We start from the raw sequence: 18,976 nt of genomic DNA, 5'->3' as shown, positions 1-18,976 counted from the left end.
GTGTAGTACGTTCATGAAGCTTGAAGTTTATCATTTGGCCAGAAATTGGCCATCTGAGAAGAAATGGGTGGAATAGGTTGACAATCAACTGATGGATATACAACAAAATGATCAAAATAGATGAAATTAACACTTACTAGGGGGGCCCTTCTTATTCTTAGTACTACTTTGTCAATTCTTTATCAATAGATTCCAATTTGATAGAATCTAACCCTCTTCTTGATATCAATAGAAAATAGCTACTAACAACGTATCATCCATGTGATCTTAAAAACATCGATATATCATGATACGAAGAACACATATATACTCGAATAATACTTGAATCTTGTCATAGGAATATTTTGAGGTGCACTGCATTTTCTATTAAGGAAAAACGAGCCCCTTGGTTGATGAAGAATCACGAAGAGAACTGACCTCCCGCTTCAGAAATGACGGCAGGGAGAAGGCCGCAGTGTGAACCTGCATTTATCGAACATAATTCCAAGTTAGATAATGTACACCATGCTTTTAAGTTCCAGAAGCTCTCCAGTGGAAGCAAAACAATAATACAAATAATAGGCGAGGTAAGACCAAAAAGTGAAAACAAAAGGTGAAAACCCTCTACTTTACACTTCTTGTCTTCTTGACACATAATGTCTGATAGCAAGTTGATCAGTTATTTTGGAGAGTAAAGAACATAGCTACTGTGAGGTGAATCAGCAGGGTGGCGATGTGCATGCTGCTGTGTGACTTAAAGCTAACAAATGAAGCACAACAAAGAGCACAGCTAACATAAAAGAAGGGAGATAGAAACATTTATAGTGAAGAAATATATGTTCAACTCTCAAGACCAAATAGAGTATTTTTCTCCAAAAATAATAGCAATAGTATGCTACAAGACAATTATAGATAGCATATCCTTACCTCCGAATTATAAAATCTGAGTTCTCTTCGATGCTTGACTGCTCCTTCGATCTTCTCAATAGGGTTGATTGGATTCAAAAAATCAACTGGTGGGCCCTCTGTTGAACAAAGTATAAATCCAATAACACCACTGAAAGAAATGAAACAAAATCATTCCGTCAATAAAATGAGTTTTGGATACCCGTGACAAATTTGCAATAGATGAAACAAAATTTTAATGATCAAAAATTTTAATGCAAAAAGGAACAGATGAAACAGGAGATCAACAATCTATGTTAATAAATTATATTATGTTAATACCGTAAGTTATGAAATGTGATAAAGAGAAAATGGACCACATAGCAAAAAGTCACATAAGCATCTTACGTCTTGCCTACCTTCAGAACATAGTAAGTTAACGTGGAAATGAATTCCATGCATTAAAGTCAACGCCACATTTTGCTTCACATTTTACCTGTTCCCCCAGTAAGTTAAGAAATGTGATGGGGGAGGTTTGATTAACATTTTGATAAGGTTAGAATGCATTGAACAGGTAAATGAAATGAGATGAAATTTAACCCATTCCATATTTCATAGCTTCAGAAATTTTTCTAACTTGTAATACTTCCCCTCCATCTCCTTCCTTTCCTCCTCAGTCCTCACTCTTCTTATCACTCCCAAGTTTCAGCAAATTTTCAGCAATTAATAGGCCAAATTTGCAACCACTTCTTTGGTCAATTAACTTGCTAATGTTTATGCCATGGCTTAATACTTTAATAGTAGGAAAACAATTCAGAGGAATAGAATTAGTTCCAGAAAGGAGATTGGGAAAAAAAAAAAAAAAAAAAAGATAAAGGTTGAACTAAATATTTGACTATGGAAATGGATTTAACAATTCGGAGGAATAGGATTAGGTCCAGAAAGGAGGAGTTTAAGAAAATAAAATAAAAGAAAAGAAAATAAAATTGAACCTAAACAGTTGACTACAGTGATGGATTTTGTCATCATATCCCAAATAAATCATAGCATATGGAGCCTTAGAGACTCACATTTATGCTTACATTCAGTTGTACGTGTAGGTATTCAGGAGATTGCTCAAGAAAAGGGTGGAGTACCCAAATTGACAGGGAAGGAAGTAAGGGGCAAACCCACCCCTTCAGTCAGGTGCTCAGGTCCAGATAGGTCATTAACAGAGTTAGGCCAGTGAAGCGAGTAAACCCATGAAATTGCAGCAACTACGCACAGCAATTTGTTTTATGAACACTAAGCATAAATTATAAATAATGCTAAAGAAAGAAAACAAGGCCTCAAGCACTCAAAGTATTTTAGTCATTAGATATCTTTATTACTTCTTGTTCTTCTAAGGTTGTCCAGGAAATAAGATTGCACATACATACCAAGCTAATATGAAGACAAACAGAGACTACAAGCATTGGGTCATATGTACCTTGGATAGGTTGGCACACTAGTCCATGCATAATGAACAGAACCCTTGAAAATTTCGCGGCAGATTGATATCATATCCTCAATAAGATGAGTATGAAGCCACATACTCTCTGCCATGTTACAAAGTACACCACCAGGCCTCAAAGCTCTTGCCAATGTCTCAAAAAACGGTTTCTCAACTAGTTCTTGCGCAGGACCTGCGTGAAATAAGGCAATAATCACTTCAGAGCATAAGACAAAAATCAACTATGATATATTTTTCTCCACACAGCATCAATCCCATGACCACTCTAAAATAGCAATAACTTATCTTAAATGGAAATTTTAAAGCTACAATATTTAATTAAACTTTTAAAGCAATCAGCTCAGAAATGCACAAGCCAATTAATTTACTTATACAACTTACCTACAGGATCTGAAGAATCAACCACTATGGCATCATACTTTCCTTCTGGTGAATTTTTCAAAAATTCCACAGCTGCCAGAAAATAGAGAATTAGAAGAAAGAAATGTAACATTGTCAGGAAATAGGCTCCAATTTTGATGAATCAACATACCAATAAAAGCTCACAAAACAAAAATAAAAAGTATGTAGTCAACAAACGTACCATCACCAACGTGAAGAGTGACGCGGGGGTCTTCAAACCCAAGAGCCAACTCAGGAAAAAATTTCTTAGAAACCTGGATTTAAAAAAGTTGCTGTTCAATCTTCAAGTTCGCACAATAATACCTAAGGATAAGTAATTTAAGACACTTACATCTATAACCATTTCATCAATCTCGCAAATATCTATATGCTCCACAGAAGTATGGCGAGATATCTCACGGAGAACTCCACCATCACCACCACCTACTACAAGAACCTGCGTTACCATATCAAACAGAATAACTATCAGATGTTCACACTTCACAGAGCACTAGCTTCTGCAAATAGAGTGCAATAACACAATTTACACAATCACTGATGGATAACATCATAGTACAGCTTTAGAGCAGTGGATGGGACTCGTGGGAGATAAGCAGAACCAATTGAAACACATACTTCTAACTGAGTCAGCTCAATAAGACCACTGATACATTATCAAAGTTGTCCACAGAGAATTTCACCAAGAAGTTCGAATGGAACAAATACAAGCAGACATCTAAAAGATAATCAAAATTTGAGAAGAGAGCACAGCACAGTGCTTTGCTAGATGTTCCTATTCACAAAAAAGGATGAATGGTAAGATAAAAAATTAGGATTGAGAAGTGAGGAGGGTTTTCACTGCCAATAATACTTTCACAGTCTCACTCATCCAGTAAATAATTGACGGGTAAAACATACTGGTCTATGCTTTAGTTGAACAAATCCTCTCCTTGGACGCCTAAATACTCAATATGAACATCAAAACAAGTCAAAATCAACAATGCAAGCTATACAGAGATTAGGTCTGCATATCGAATTGAGACGAATTAAACAAGATCCCACTTTTTTTCCTTACATATAAATCACAAACAATGGTCAAAGTAAAGTATGTGAATATGTCAACATTGGAAGTGAATGTAATGCTTCAAAACAACAGGGAGTGTAAAATAAGATTCATCTCCCAACACATCTGATAACATAAATAGATAAATAAATACAGAACAGCTGTCTGATCCAGGCATATATGAAAAAATACTCATGAACAATGAAATACTCACATTTTTGGGGGATTCTATAGAACAAAGTGGAAGATGGACTATCATCTCTTGGTATGCGAATTCATCTTTGTCAGTTAGCTGAACAATGCCATCAAGAACTAGCACATTCCCATAGTTTGTTGACTGCAAGCATTAACATGTATCAAAATGTTAGATATTTTAAAAAGATTTGAAAACAGCACACTCAGGCACTAAAGACAACATTAAGAGCTTAACCTCAAAGACAAGGACTTCTTGGTACAATGATTTTTCCTGGAACAAAATCTTCTCCACTTTAATCGAGTGCGCTGCTCCTAAAAAACATAATACAAGGCAATTAGTTGTAATAGCTAAGCATTCATCTTCATATTATCATTCCTCTGACCATTAAGTCATTTCATGTAGTTAACTCGTCAAGGGAGTAAAGCAGTTAACTCTAAAAGCTAAGAGCACAATCAGGAAATATTTACCGAATTATCCTAACCAATGTGATTAAATCATGGAGCGAAAAAAAAAAATATCAAGACCAATTATTGTTGATAATGCATACCAGGCCACATTGGATTGTTGTAATAAAGCTGCTTCTCGCCTTTATGTGCCATAAACAAAACCAAAAGGATAAAAACAATCAATAATTTGACCAACTAAGATGCAACCAACAATCACACAAATGATTCAATCCAAAGGAAATTAAAAAAAAAAATGTATAAGTCAAATATTAGGATAATGACCAGAGGATGACCGAGCTTCTGTGAACCACCCGGAAACCACAGTTGAATGGCACTTGGCATCAGATTCAGGAACTGCGGCTCTCGCCTTGAGGCAACATGAAGGGATTGCCTTTTCACCATTGTCATACACCTTCCCATCCATAATCTTCTGGCATTCCAAACCTCTTTGGACGCCGCCTTCCATAGAATAATCTCTTCTTTTCCTGCGTCTCCAGTCTCTAAAACATCAGCCAAAAACACCTCAATTTATAATCACAATAGATATCTCTCTTTATATATAAGAACCCATCATCACTAATCACTCATTATTAACTTATACTAATCACCAAAGCTAAGAACTTCCCTAAATAACATATAAATTTCTAATTTCAGTGTCATTTAAAAAAAGGAAACATTAATCAATGAACACTTCAAAAGGCTAGAATTTGGAACTGAATATTAGAACAACATATATTTTTACCCAAATAACTATTGTTCTCAAATTTGGTAACACTCAAAAAAGGCATATGCAAATAAATTTTTGGAGTATTAAGACTATTAACTAAACTGTAATAACACCAATCGACTTGTAATTTTGTCTTAATAATTCCTAAACTGAATTCCTTATATATAATCTTATTTTTCTTGGAGCAGCTAGGGTTTAACAAAATTAATTAAAGAAGGATAAAAATGAAACCTCAAAATTAAATCAATTCAAAGAAAACCCAAGAAATTAAGAAAAACCCAGATGATAAAAGACGAAATGCAAGCAATATATTTACAGAAAATTCAAGAAATGGAAGAAAGAGGCAATACCCTGCTATAGAAGATGTTGAATTCGTCAATTACCTTCTTCTTCGAATTGAAATGGGTATCAGAATTTGAGCGGGAAAAGGTGGAAATTACAGAAAAAATCAACAGAAGAAAAAAGAAATTTAAGGGTTCTTCTTTTTTTTTTTTTGAAGCAAAATTTGCAATTGCAATGTGTTAATTTTTTATTTTTATTTTTAAAATTTTGTTGGTTAGTTTGTGGCTTTGGCAAGTTCGAGAATTTAGAAATGAAGGTATTTCCTTTTATATATTCGTGTAGGTGCATTTATTAAAGCAATAAAAAAAATACGAGTCAGAATAATAAATTTGAGTTAATTCAATTTCCTCCTTTTATCTTTAGGACATATTTTGTATGATGATATTATAGGAGTGACTTTGCCACGTTTCGTTTCGCCATAGTTTTATTGTTTGTTTTCAGGCTCCTCGTGTACACCAAAAATAAAAAATACGAGCTCTACTCTAAATAATTGCAACAGTTTGCCTCAACATAATTTATGGAATACACTACTTCATACGGAGTACTCATGTAGTCTCACCATTTTTTAATAATTGTGCATCAATTTGAATTGCAGACATGTCAATGTACAACTTTGACAGTCAATATCTTTTAACAAAAAACATACGTAGTAAAATGTTAATACTCTGTATTATTAATATACACATTTTGAAATAATAAATATCACATTTATATATTATAGAGTATTAATAATACTTAGTCAAAGTTAGTATATGAATAGTGCAAAAATAAAAGTGATGTACAAAAAAAACAATAAGAGTAATAATTCTGATTACTCAATTTTTATTTTTATTTTTTACCAATTGATTGTTGGTGCAGTGGAGATTGGGATTGCACTTGATAGGGAGGACCTGTGTTCGATCCCCTGCAACAACAATTGGGAGGGAATTGGAACCTAACAACCCAAAACTGATCCTCGAATCCGGATTAGCCCGAAGGGTAAACCGGGTGGAACACCAAAAAAAATTTAATTAATTTATTTTTTGAAACCACTCTATTTATTTTTTATTTAATAATTTATAGATGTCAAATATTATTATATACTTTATTGTTGGATTAGTTTTAATATATGTTTTCAAAAATAATTCTTTTGTACGAGTAATTTGAAGACTTTTAACAAGTCATGTACTATGTATAAAAATTTAGGAGCACTCAATTGTTTTTCCTTAAATGTTGGGTCCATGGAGTGAAGGTCCTTGGAGGAGGCAGGGGCATATGTATCAAATGTATGGGACACCGACATACATTTAATCATTTTTATGTTTGTGGATGAAAAAATCTGACCACTACATAAATTAAAACTATATCATATAGCCATATGCAATGGATGATAACTTGTTCATCGGATGGAAATGCATTTTTCTTAGGTGATTATAAAAATAAAATAAAATAAAATAATAAAAAAAAAAAACTCATAGTGTGAGAGGTCTAAAAACGATGTCATCTACTCCATAGTAATTAAGATGATTGTATTTAGGGTAATAGTTCAAGAGTCATACAAGACAAATGATAAATGAAATATAATCTTATCATCTTATGTTTGAGCACCACGCCTTAAAGAGGCTAAGAATATAACTAGCGATCTAAGAAAAAAATTAAAGAGGACTAAAGTTTAAACCCTTCAGCCTTTATAAAAAGTATTCTCATGTGTAAGAATAATTTTCATTTATTGCTTTTCCTCGTTTATATGAACTGAAATACTACAAATTTGGAAATAGCTTTTAGAATCAGAATCAAATGCCATGCATTGATGCATTATATGTATGATCATAAGAATAATTAATAAGGAGAAAGACAGATAAAAAGCAAGATAATGATGTGGAAAAATTGTGGAAAGACTCATAAAAAATGAATTCTGTTTCCATTATACTCCAAGTCATATTTCTTTGCAAAAACTACATTAAACTCTAAAATTTGACTATTTCCCATTTTCTAGAAATCTTTCTTATCCGAAAATTCTTTGTTAGATTAAAGTACAACATCTTCTGTTAAGCAAAGTATGCAATTTAGGGTCAATTACAACCTAGCTAATAAAGTTTTCAATTTAATGAAAACTTAACATCACCAACCACTGTCATGAATATTTAATTGACAATAAAAAAAACTTATCTTCCATCTACATGAGCTTATCATGCATCTTATCATTAATATATACTCCCTCCGTCCCATAATACATGAGACGTTGGACTTTTTTTTTACTATTCATGCATTAGCTAGATTTGGCCATAATTTTTTACTAACATAATTAAAATATATTTTATCATAAAATATGTTGTTAGATAGGTATTGATATAAAGTTTCAATTCATAATATAATTTTTAAAATAATATTCATTAATATTTAATTATATAAAAAAAGTCAAACTAGTGCATTGACATCTGTGCAATGTTTGACTGTGTCATGTATTATTGGACAGAGGGAGTAAATATAAGGCTACTTTCATCTAAATGTTCAAGTTAGTCTTTATTTGTGCTTAAACCTTAAAAAAATAAAATTATAGCTAAAAATTTAGTAATGACTCCAAATGACCACAAGGATGACTTCACAAATTACAAAGTGAGATCATGGAGAGAGGGAATTTAAATCTGTGACCTACTGCACAAATTTGTGTCGCGATCGAAATCTAATGGGTACGCTCGTGTACATATATATTTACAAATGTACAATACATAACTTTTACTTTGTACACACATTATAACTGAATTGACTACTCTAAAACCAATATCTAGCATAATTAACCGAAAATATTTCTAGAAAAAAAATATTAATGGAAAAAATACCTTTATTTAAAACATAGTTTTAAGGGTTACGTTTACCATTTTTCTTCCATATGCAACTTAAAAAATGCAGTATTGATAATTCGATGATCAAAGAGTAACCTCAAAGGAATGGCTGTTAAAAAACGTGCTCCATTTGTGCAGAGTATGAATTTAGGATAAGCCATTAAAAGAGTGGCTATGAGGAGAAAGGTGAGATATCATATTCATATATTATTATCCACAATTCCAATATAAGCACGTTTTACATTACGAGTATTTCTCTTCGATCATCGTAGGCCAATCATTCAATTCTGATTGACATAAAGGGGCCGAATATTAAGCCAAATATCTACGCAAGTAGTGATGAGAGCTTAGTGATTTACATCCAACACACCCATGACATGAGCCCCAATAAATAATAATGCATGGTTAGTTAAAATAATATTGACATGTTACGAAAAAGAATGAGTTCATTTGATAAGAAATGTAAAAAATAGGTAAAGTAAAAGTTAAATAGGCCTAAGTAATAATTTTTGCCTAAGTGAATTTGTAAATGTATGAATTTGACTATTATTTGCTTGTTTATACTTACAAATAATAGAAACATTCTATATATTTGAGCCACTTATAATAAATCAAGTTTGGTATTTAATTTTTTAAAAATGTATTTATACATGCATAACCTAAGTAATTAATTCTAACATAATTTTTGTTTATTCCAAGTTTTGCAAGATACAAAGGGAAGGTCCGTTGACAAGCAAGGAACTTAATGAAGTTCTTGACATATTGGCGTCTTTCATAACTTTTAATTTGTAAATGTCACTTCTATTTGAATTTAGATTTTGTTAACTTTTTAACTACATTATTAATTAGTATTGTTTGTAAATATGACACTTCTTTTTATTTGAGGAATTGTAAATATGACACTATTGTATTGCATTTGGAATTATTAATATCTATGTATTGTTGTTATTATTTCAATTTAGAAATTATTATTATTATTTTTAATATTATAATAATAGTGGAATTAATGCAGGATGTACAAGTTTTTTATTATTATAATTATTATTAGTATGAATATTAAAATTATTGCCAAAAAAAAAATAGATTTAATGGCACCGGTTAATCGGTGCCAATTGCATTTAAAACCAAAAAAAAAAAGCGCGGCATACCCTTTTAGCACCGATTAACCGGTGCCAAAGAACTTAATTCGCACCAATTAACCGATGCTAATTCTTTGTTTTCGCACCGGTTTTGAACCGGTGCCAATGTTTTTTTTTTTTTCTTTTTGCATCCCTTTTTGCATCCCTCAAATCTGGACCGGTTCAAAACCGGTGTTGAAGGGGGGTTTTGAACCGGTGCTCATCTACATTTTTCGTCTAGTGATTGTGCACTTGTGCTGTTGTGCATGGGATATGTGTTAATTTGTCGTATATTTATGTCAACAAATCAATAATGTCATACTCCGTATCACTTTGCATGCATACGATATTCTCCATTGTGTTTACAACGGTATCTAAAAAAAATGAGTGTGAGTAGCAATTAGTAAAGTGTACAATGTACCCGACCTGTGCTTACACAGAGTTGCTGTAGACTCGTGTATCATGATTTTCAAAAAATTTTAATTTGCATACAAAATGTATAGTACGTAAATTATGACATACACACTCTTGCATAATTCATAAGAAGAATGTAACCTTAAGACATGTAATGATATGTATCATTTAACTTCAGTTAGGCATGCAAGGTGTACGTACCTTTCAAGTAGCTAGGTAAATTAAACTAAGCATTTGATGAACTAGTAGTGAACCAGATAATCATTAGCAAATCAAGTGATGATATATGCTATATGTAACCTTTAATCCCCTTTGAATATCATAAATTCATACTATATAAAAATAGATGTCACATTGATAAATTAAAGTATATTTAAAGTAATTTCTCTCCCCTTCAATTCCACATATACATCTTCATTCACAATCACAAACATACACTTTCTGTCTTTTTATTTTTCATACCCACACTAATCTTCTAAATAATGTTTCTTGAATAATATAAATATCACCAAAAGATTATGCGAGGGCTTACAACTTTATACTATATTCTCTCCATCTAAATTTAATATATAGTCATATTTTATATTTCTATCCCTTATTTTGTACGTAATATAATTAACGTAGCACGGAGAAAGTCTTCGCATAATATTAATATGTAAGGTCCACAAATGAAAGGTGCGCCTTATACCAGGAAAACGCAAAACCTAATAATCAATCTCAAAACAAAAATAATCATGGGACAATGAGGTGATGAGGGAAGTAAGTGCTCCTTCATTCCATTAACACATTACACCTGTTATGAGAATATGAGATATACTCCTTTTCAAATTATTGCTCACATTTTATTTTTATTTTTTTGATTTTTTACACGATCTAATACGAAGTAACTTCGGCCATACAGCCGATATAAGTACATTGAACTCACATGTAATTATTATGCTATCAGGTACTTAATAATATACGAAGTGTTTCGGGTGAAAACAATGGGACCTTGTCGAAGGTCCGATGAAGTGGAGAAGACTGGATTCGGTCCAAGTGATGTTGGGCCGAAGGTTTCCTGCACAGTAAACACACGTAAACTAGCCTCGGGGGTGTTGCCGAGGAAGGCCCCTCCGATGCTAAAGTCAGTACAGTGTGTAGAAAGAGAACACTATGCAAGAGAATTAATTGCTTGAGGCTTTTCTTGAATGAATGTACAAATGTAATATTGATGGCATTTATACCTTTGCATATATGGAGAAGTTGGGCCTTAGCCCAATTGGCTTGCCTTGAGGACTGATCTTTGACTTTAGCACAATTGGAGAGATGAACCTTGACCTTGGGCTTTTAATTGGATCATTTAATGCCTAGGCCCAATTGGACTAAATTGGACCCAAACAACTTGCCCCCCAGACCCGATTTGGAAGGATGACGGGTCGGGTTTGATTTAATCAGAAAAGGAGGAAAGTGAATGATTTAATTAATCCAAAAATTTGAATTTAAACCGTAATTAAACCGTAATTAATGAGATAACAACAGTTAAGGCGGATAATTGTGGAAGTTGGACGGATAATGGGCAGTTTAATCGCAAGGTCGTGTGTTTAACGGTTACTTAGTGGGGTATTTAAGAGAAATTGAAACGCGGACTCCCCGTATTCCCATTTCTGGAGATATAATTAGAGGCGCGTCATCTCTCCTCACTTATTCACCAACACAAACCCAGAATTCTCGAGAGAACCCAAGAACCCGCATCAAAACTTCGCAAATTCCCCGAGCATTAAGCTTAGAAACTGAGACTCGCCACTACCAATTCGTAAATCGGCAACTTTCGCTTCAGATTAAGGTAAATTCCTTTGATTTTAGTTTATTTTTCTTCGAATTTGAACTCCTTCCCCTTTTTTCGACTTTTTTCTTCGAAATTATCAATGGCGAGAGGAGTTAGGGGTAGAGCCCGTGCTCCAAGAAGAGCAAGGCCAATTCCCGATCCCAGGAACAGGATTGGGACCTGGAATGGACAAAGAGCAGAGTCTGACCCTGCTGAAGGGATTAGGGCGACTCCAATTTCCTCGGCTCCTCCTCAGAGAACGGAGGGGCCGAGCGCTTCTGGGCGGGACGATGAAGTTCCCGCTGTCCTTTGGGATATCCTTCCCGGGTTTTCAGAGTGGGAGGATGCCGAAGTAGCTTCGGCCATAATAAAGAACTGCCCCTACTCATGATGGGTGGAGAATGTCGAACAATATCGGTTTGCCGAACAAATTGAGTTGCATTACGACATCCTTGAAGCTGATGGGTATTGGTGCCGAATGCCCGTGGCATCCGATAGAATCCATCGTCCACCCCCGGGGTATGTGGGGGTGTACACAAGACAACTTCAGTATGGGCTGAGGTTCCCTTTGGACGTATTCGTCCGAGACTTGCTGATCCATTACAATATTTCCCTATGTCAGCTAACTCCTATTAGCATCCGAAGGGTGATGACATACTTATGGGTCTGCAAGTTCTTCAGGTATGTGCCGAACCTGCACTGCTTCAAAAAGCTTCATCGGCTAGTGCCAAATATTCAAAGTGGGCACGGAAGTCATGGTTCTGGGTGGTACCGGATTGAGTCTCGGCCCCAGTACCTAACCATGTGGCCGAACGACTCTTTAGACAAGGACTGGAGAGGTCAATGGATTTGGGTTAGGGCACCCACGGACCCGGGCCACCCTTGCGTCTTCAGCGCTCCCCGGTACCTTGCTGAGCCTGATCTTGACATGGGAAATTTAGGTCCCCCCGCAGATAACGGCCCAGATCCGAACCTTAATCAACAAAATATCTTCGGCAAGCTGCCGAACCGGGGGGGGGCAGCGGCCGAATGCAGCATATCCCGGAGACTTGGCTCCCCGATACGCATTATGTTTTCCAAGAGAACATGCTAGCAGCTGTCGGCCTCAGCCGAAAGTTTAAGGATGGTAAGCTTCTTCGGCTGGGGCCGAGGCCTTTTAATTATCTCTTTTTCTCCTCTTTCACTTCGCTTTTTTATGCTGTGCCAACCTAACTGAACTGACCTTTCCCCTTTTCTTTTTCAGAGCGGGACGAGACCAACGTCGGCATTAACTACGCTCGTCTTGGCGTCAACCGAGAACAAGTTGTAACTGATCGGGCCCCTCAATCACTGAACCGAGGCATAGAGAAGTTCATCTAGACTCTTCCCACTTCCAAATTGAGGCTGTTGCTCTGTATCAGAGGAAGAAGCCTTGGTGGAAGAAGAGAGATCCCTGGTTTCAGCTGCTGGACGAAGAAACTAAAGCTGCCCGTACGGCCGAAGAGGTTGCACGGGTTATTGAAGCTTGTGAAGGAGGAGAAGGGTCCTCCAGGGCTGCTGAAGAAGAAGCTGCAGCTAGGGCAGCTGAAGAAGACGAGGCTTTGCTGAAGACCTCGGTGAGCTTTCAGACTTAATTTTGTCTGTTTCTGTTTGTTGTTTTGTTTTTACTCACATTCTTCCTCCCCCCCTGTCTGTTACAGTCTGAAGAGAGTAATAGACACAGAGAAGAGAAAGCCCCTATTCGTCCCGAAGACCAGATACAAGAAGAGTCCTCATACTCAGACATGGACGAGCAGCCGCTTCAGAAAAGGCGCCGAAGAATGGCCATCATCGGCCCCCATGACTTTCAGCGGAGGCCGATGACCATCGGCGTCGAAATAAGGGAACCCGAGGAAGGCAATGGATCGCCGAGGGTTCCCCGGCCACCACCTCAATCACCTCCAAAGACCCCTCTGCCACCTCCCGAGATGGAGGTGGATCAGAAAACTCCCGAACCTAAGGGAGGGGTCCAAGAAGAAGTTCAAGAGAGTGCTGCTGAGCACAAGAATGAGGATGCCGTGATGCCCAGTGCTGAGGGTTTCACGGCAGACATTGCAAGAGAGGTTGAGGCCTTCGTCCTCACCCCTGAAGAAGAAGAGGTCATAATAATTGACTCTTCTGAGAAGGAGGATGCTGAGCCATCCAAAGTTAAAGAAGCTCCGTCGTCATCCTTTCCTTCCTTCCAGACTCTGCAATCTGGAGAAATGGGTTTCTCGGCCCCCCGAATTCCAATCCCAGATCACATCTGGGACCTCATATGGGGTCAGAACCGAGAAGGTGCTGCAGCCTACTTCGACGATTTTGCTGGCACGTCCGAAGTAGATAGGGCAAGAATCTGGTCGCTGAAGGCCACTGCTGGGATAGGCGAATCCAGCAGATCAGTTCCTGACCCAGCCAGGTCTAACCAACTGCTGATGATGCAGGTGATTTTCCTTGCCTTTATCTCCTCTAAAATTCAGCTCTATTTTTTATTTTAACTTGTGCTCCTGTTTTCAGTTCGTGCACAATCAGACTCTCACTGTAGAGCTGATAAATACCCTACAAGATAGGGTAGACGCTGCCGAGCACGACAAAAAGGTAGCCGAAGAGGAGTTAAAGCTTGCTAAGCTGAAGCAAGCAGCAGCTGAAGAGAAGCAGCAGAAGGGTGAAGAATATGAGAAAAAAGCTGCTGAAGCCTTCAAAACCTTCTGCGATGCTATGGAGAAGGAAGTTTTTCCCCCACTGATGGAAGGGGAAAAATTCCTCCAAGAGCACATGGGAGTGGACATCTCCAAATTCAAGGCTACCATTGAGAGCCGAATCTAGGAAGGAGCTGCTGCACAAGCTGAAGTGCAGCAACAGCTAGAAGCTCTTGAAGCCAGCAGAATGGCTGCTGAAGAGATGCTCCAAGCCAGGGATGTCCAACTCTCAGAGGCTGCCGCTGCTGCTGAAGCTCAGAGAGCTAAGCTCCAAGAAGCTGAGGATCAGCTGATGGCCAAAAAGGAAGAAGTGGCCCAGGCTCAGACAGAGGCTTCCCAAGTTCAGCAGGAGCTGAATGAGCTGAAAGGTTCCTCCTCCAAGCTCGCCGATGAGCTGAAGAAATCCAAGGAAGACTTGGAGGAGACAAAGAAGAAGTTGGCTGATGCTGAGGCTCTACTCAAAGTCCGTGTGTATACCCAGGAAGAATATGAAATGGGTTTTAGAAACGGGTTCAGAGTGTGCCGAAGAGTCTGCCTTCATGCTGAGCCGAAGTTGGACTGGTCCAAATGTGCTGAATGGGTCCAGGATCCCGAAGACCCTCATATGAAGTATGCAACTCCAGTCGAAGCTGAAATCCTTAAGGCTGAGGAAGCCGAAGAAGAAGCTGAGAGAATGGAGTTGGAGGCTGAACAGAGGGAAAGGGAGGCTCGGCAGAGTGCAAAGCCTGCTTCTTTTGCTGCTGGGGCTGAGACCACCATGGGGCCCAACAATGCTGACCAGTCTGATCCTCGGGCTGAAGCATAGGAACTTGAGAATTCGTCTTCAGAATCTTGCGGTTCATCATGCGCTCAACTTTAGACTTGCCGCTTTCTGAATTTTTGCCTTGTTTGTTTTTTGCTTCAGCTTGCCTTGTCGTACAAAACAGTTTGTTTTTTTGCTTCTGTACGTATTTCGGCAGCTGTTATTTTCCGCTTGTGGGCGGCTGCCGATATAGTTTTTTAACTTATTTGAACTTGTAGCTCAATTTCCGAGCATGAATTATTAATTTGATGTTCTTTTCTTCAGCTGCTTTGTTTTTGAATGCTTTATTGTTTCTTCAATTATGCTGAACATAAACTTGCACTGGTAGTGCTTCTTGCCCCCCCAGAAATTGAAGTATGGCTTCAGCTGAATAAACAATTTCTTTATTTCTTAAAAATGGGTATTCGAAACACAGGGCCAACTGAAGGCAATGCTTCGGATAATGGCTTTCTGGGATACAAGGCTCAGTTAAGGCAATATCCCAGAATTGTCCATGGACTCATGCCTTTGGAGAACAAATCTTACTGAAGCTTGACTTCAGCTGAAAGACTAGAGTTCTTTAAAAAGACAAGTTTGTCAGCAATCTGAAACCCAGTTACCCGAAGGCGAAGGTTTCAGACGAGGCTGAATAAACAATTTCCAACAGTTGCTGTTATCCTTGATTTTCTGTCTATCATTGAAAAATGGATATCCGAAACACAGGGCCAACTGAAGGCAATGTTTCGGATAATGGCTTTCTGGGATACAAGGCTCAGTTAAGGCAATATCCTAGAATTGTCCATGGACTCATGTCTTTGGAGAACAAGTCTTACTAAAGTTTGACTTCAGCTGAAAGACCAGTGTTCTTTAAAAAGACGAGTTTTGTCAGCAATCTGAAACCCAGTTACCCGAAGGCGAAGGTTTCAGACGAGGCTGAATAAAAAACCCTTAAAGAGTAGATAGAACCAAGAAAACTTTGAAAGGATAAAAAGTTGAAAATATTTATATAAATGGCGGCTCCAAGGCCTTTCATTAGTTCAAAATGTACTTACAAAGATTGTTCTGCCCCGAAGGGTTTACACATGATATTTTTTCAGTACATCAGCGTTCCAGTGATTTTTCAACTCAGTTCCATCCAACTGCCGAAGTCGGTATGTCCCTGGCTGAAGCTCATCACAGATTTCATAAGGCCCTTCCCATGCAGCTGAGAGTTTCCCATGGATTCGGCCTTTCTGAACTGCAGCAGCATTCCGAAGGACAAGGTCTTCAATTTTAAGAGGCCTTGCATGGACCCTTCGGTTATAAAATTTGCTGATTCTCTGCTTATAAGCAACCATTCTGTCTCGGGCTGAGTCTCTTACTTCGTCGAGGAAATCAAGAGATTCCCTCATCAGTCGCTCATTCTCAGCCGAGAAGTGGTGCACTCGTAGGCTCTCAGAGCCAATTTCCACTGGAAGAACGGCTTCGGCACCATACACTAGTTCAAAAGGTGAATAGCCCGTTGCCTCTTTTTCAGTTGTCCGAAGGGACCAAAGGGTTCCAGGGAGCTCCTCCAGCCACTTGAACTTTTGATCTTCCACCCTCTTTTTGAGGGCATTTAGGATCTGTTTATTTGCAGCTTCGGCTTGTCCGTTACTTTGCGGGTGGCATACCGCTGAATATGCCAGTTTGATGCCGAACTGATCTGTATACCGCTTCAGTGGTAAGTTATCAAATTGCCTCTCATGATCGAAGACAAATACTCTCGGGATGCCAAAACGAGTGATGATATTCTGCCAGATAAATTTTCTGACAGTTTGCTCTGTAATGTTCGAGGCTGCTTCGGCCTCGATCCATTTACTGAAGTAGTCAACACCAACTATCAACCAATTTTTCTGGTACACAGCCTCTGGAAATGGCCCTAGTATATCCTGTCCCCATTGGGCAAACGGGAGTGGATTAAGGATCGGCTGAAGATCCCTTGCTGGCTGGTGGATAACTGGAGCGCATTTTTGACATTTTTCGCATTTCCGGACCAGCTCCTTAGCATCTGCGATCATGGTGGGCCAGTAATATCCAGCCCTCAATGCCTTGTGGGCTAAGGTCCTTCCCCCAATGTGGTTCCCACAGATGCCGAGGTGAATCTCCCGTAGGATATAATCTGCATCTGTTGGTCCCACGCATTTCAGCAATGGGGCTGAGAAGGACTTTTTCAGAAGTTCCCCCCTGAAGACAATGAACCTTGAGCTGGTTCTCTTCATCTTTGAGGCCAAAGCTTTATCTTCGGGAGTTTCTCCCCGAAGTTTGAAAGCTAGGATGGGGTCCATCCAACTAGGCTCTGGGTCAGCGCAACACACTTCAGGTGCTTCGTCGACACTTCTCTCTCGACGCACTTCTACATATACAGATCTGTTCAGCTCGGTAAGAGTTGAACTGGCAAGTTTGGAGAGTGCATCGGCTTGAGTATTCTGACCCCTTGGGATCAGCTGAACCTCAAAATTTTTCAGCTTTGCAATGACTGATTTGGTCTTGGCAAGATAAGCTATCATGGAGGGCTCTTTGGCCTCGTAGCTTCCGCTAATCTGTTATGCAACTAGCTGAGAGTCTGTTTTCAGGCAGACATGATCGACTTCCAGGGAGATGCACAATTCTAGGCCGGCGATTGCTGCCTCATATTCGGCTTCGTTGTTCGAGGCCTTAAAAGAAAATTTTAGTGCATACTCGAAGGATTTGCCTTCGGGAGAAGTTATCACTACTCCTGCCCCCGAACCGTTTTCGGTGGAAGATCCATCCGTAAACACGGTCCAGACTTTCTTTTCATTGTCTAGCGCTTCTTGGTATGAGCATTCGGCCAAGAAATCCGCTAGAGCTTGAGCCTTAATGGCATCCCTCGGACGGTAGCTGATGCTGAATTCGGTGAGCTCAAAAGCCCACTTGGCTAGCCTACCAGATTTTTCAACCTTGTCGAGAACTTTTTCCAACGGCTGATCAGTTAAGACCACTATCTGATGGCAATCAAAATAGGGCCTCAGCTTCCGAGCAGCTACTACTACCGCGAAAGCGACTTTCTCGAGTAGAGGGTAGCGAGTCTCGGCATCCGTCAGTGTATGACTAACAAAGTAGATCGGTTGCTGACTTTTGCTTTCTTCCTTCAGCAGTACTGCACTGATGGTGGCTGGGTTAACGGCCACATACAGGTACAAAGTTTCTCCTTCTGCTGGGCTAGCCAGCGTTGGGAGTTGAGCCAGATGCTCCCGAAGCTGTTTAAAGGCGTCTTTTTGCTCTTCCTCCCAAACGAGCTCTTTTGTTTTCGGGAGTTTCAGGGCTTTGAAGAAAGGTAACCCCTTATCCGAAGCTCTGGAAATGAACCTCGAGAGGGCTGCCATTCTTCCGGTGAGCCGCTGAACATCCCGCTTTGTTTTCGGCTCAGGAAGGTCGAGCGCTGCTTTGACTTTGGAGGGATTGACATCAATCCCCCTCTTGCTGACTATGAACCCAAGGAATTTCCCTGACTTCACGCCGAAGACACACTTCTTCGGATTCAGCTTCATTTGATGCTTTCTTAAGGTGGCGAAAGTTTCAGCCAGGTCCTTAACATGGTCCTCAGATTTTTTGCTTTTGACGATCGAATCGTCGACATAAACTTCCATGTTTCGGCCCTTTTGATCGGCAAAAACTTGATCCACCAGCCTTTGATAGGTTGCCCCCGCATTTTTCAATCCGAAGGGCATCATTTTGTAATTGTACACCCCAGCGTTCGTGACGAATGCCGTCTTTGCTCGATCGTCGGGGTGCATGAAGATCTGATGATACCCCGAGAATGCGTCCATGAAACTAAGCAAGGCATGGCC

General features: G+C 38.7%; 1 protein-coding gene across 4 annotated transcripts; it reads right to left on the bottom strand.

Annotated features, from left to right (window-relative positions):
- Positions 1–75: 75 nt before the first annotated feature.
- Positions 76–5,815, bottom strand: LOC110728973 (spermine synthase-like). Of its 4 annotated transcripts, none has more exons than XM_021908668.1 (11): positions 5,520–5,815; positions 4,725–4,927; positions 4,544–4,582; positions 4,231–4,307; positions 4,015–4,137; positions 3,090–3,194; positions 2,940–3,012; positions 2,738–2,809; positions 2,333–2,528; positions 907–1,036; positions 76–462 (listed from the first exon to the last, which is right to left on the bottom strand). In XM_021908668.1, the coding sequence occupies exons 2-11, from the start codon at positions 4,906–4,908 to the stop codon at positions 367–369; spliced, it is 1,095 nt and encodes a 364-aa protein (XP_021764360.1). In that variant the 5' UTR covers positions 4,909–4,927; positions 5,520–5,815; the 3' UTR covers positions 76–366. The 4 variants fall into 4 exon arrangements, with proteins under 4 accessions (XP_021764360.1, XP_021764366.1, XP_021764374.1 ...); XM_021908674.1 differs by having other exon boundaries at positions 4,725–4,942; positions 5,553–5,815; XM_021908682.1 differs by having other exon boundaries at positions 5,553–5,815.
- Positions 5,816–18,976: the final 13,161 nt, after the last annotated feature.

The sequence above is a fragment of the Chenopodium quinoa genome, unplaced genomic scaffold (assembly GCF_001683475.1).
Source record: "Chenopodium quinoa cultivar QQ74 unplaced genomic scaffold, ASM168347v1, whole genome shotgun sequence".
Taxonomy (NCBI): Eukaryota; Viridiplantae; Streptophyta; class Magnoliopsida; order Caryophyllales; family Amaranthaceae; genus Chenopodium; species Chenopodium quinoa.
Note: the sequence above shows the minus strand (reverse complement) of the source record. Positions and strands in the feature narration are given on the sequence as shown.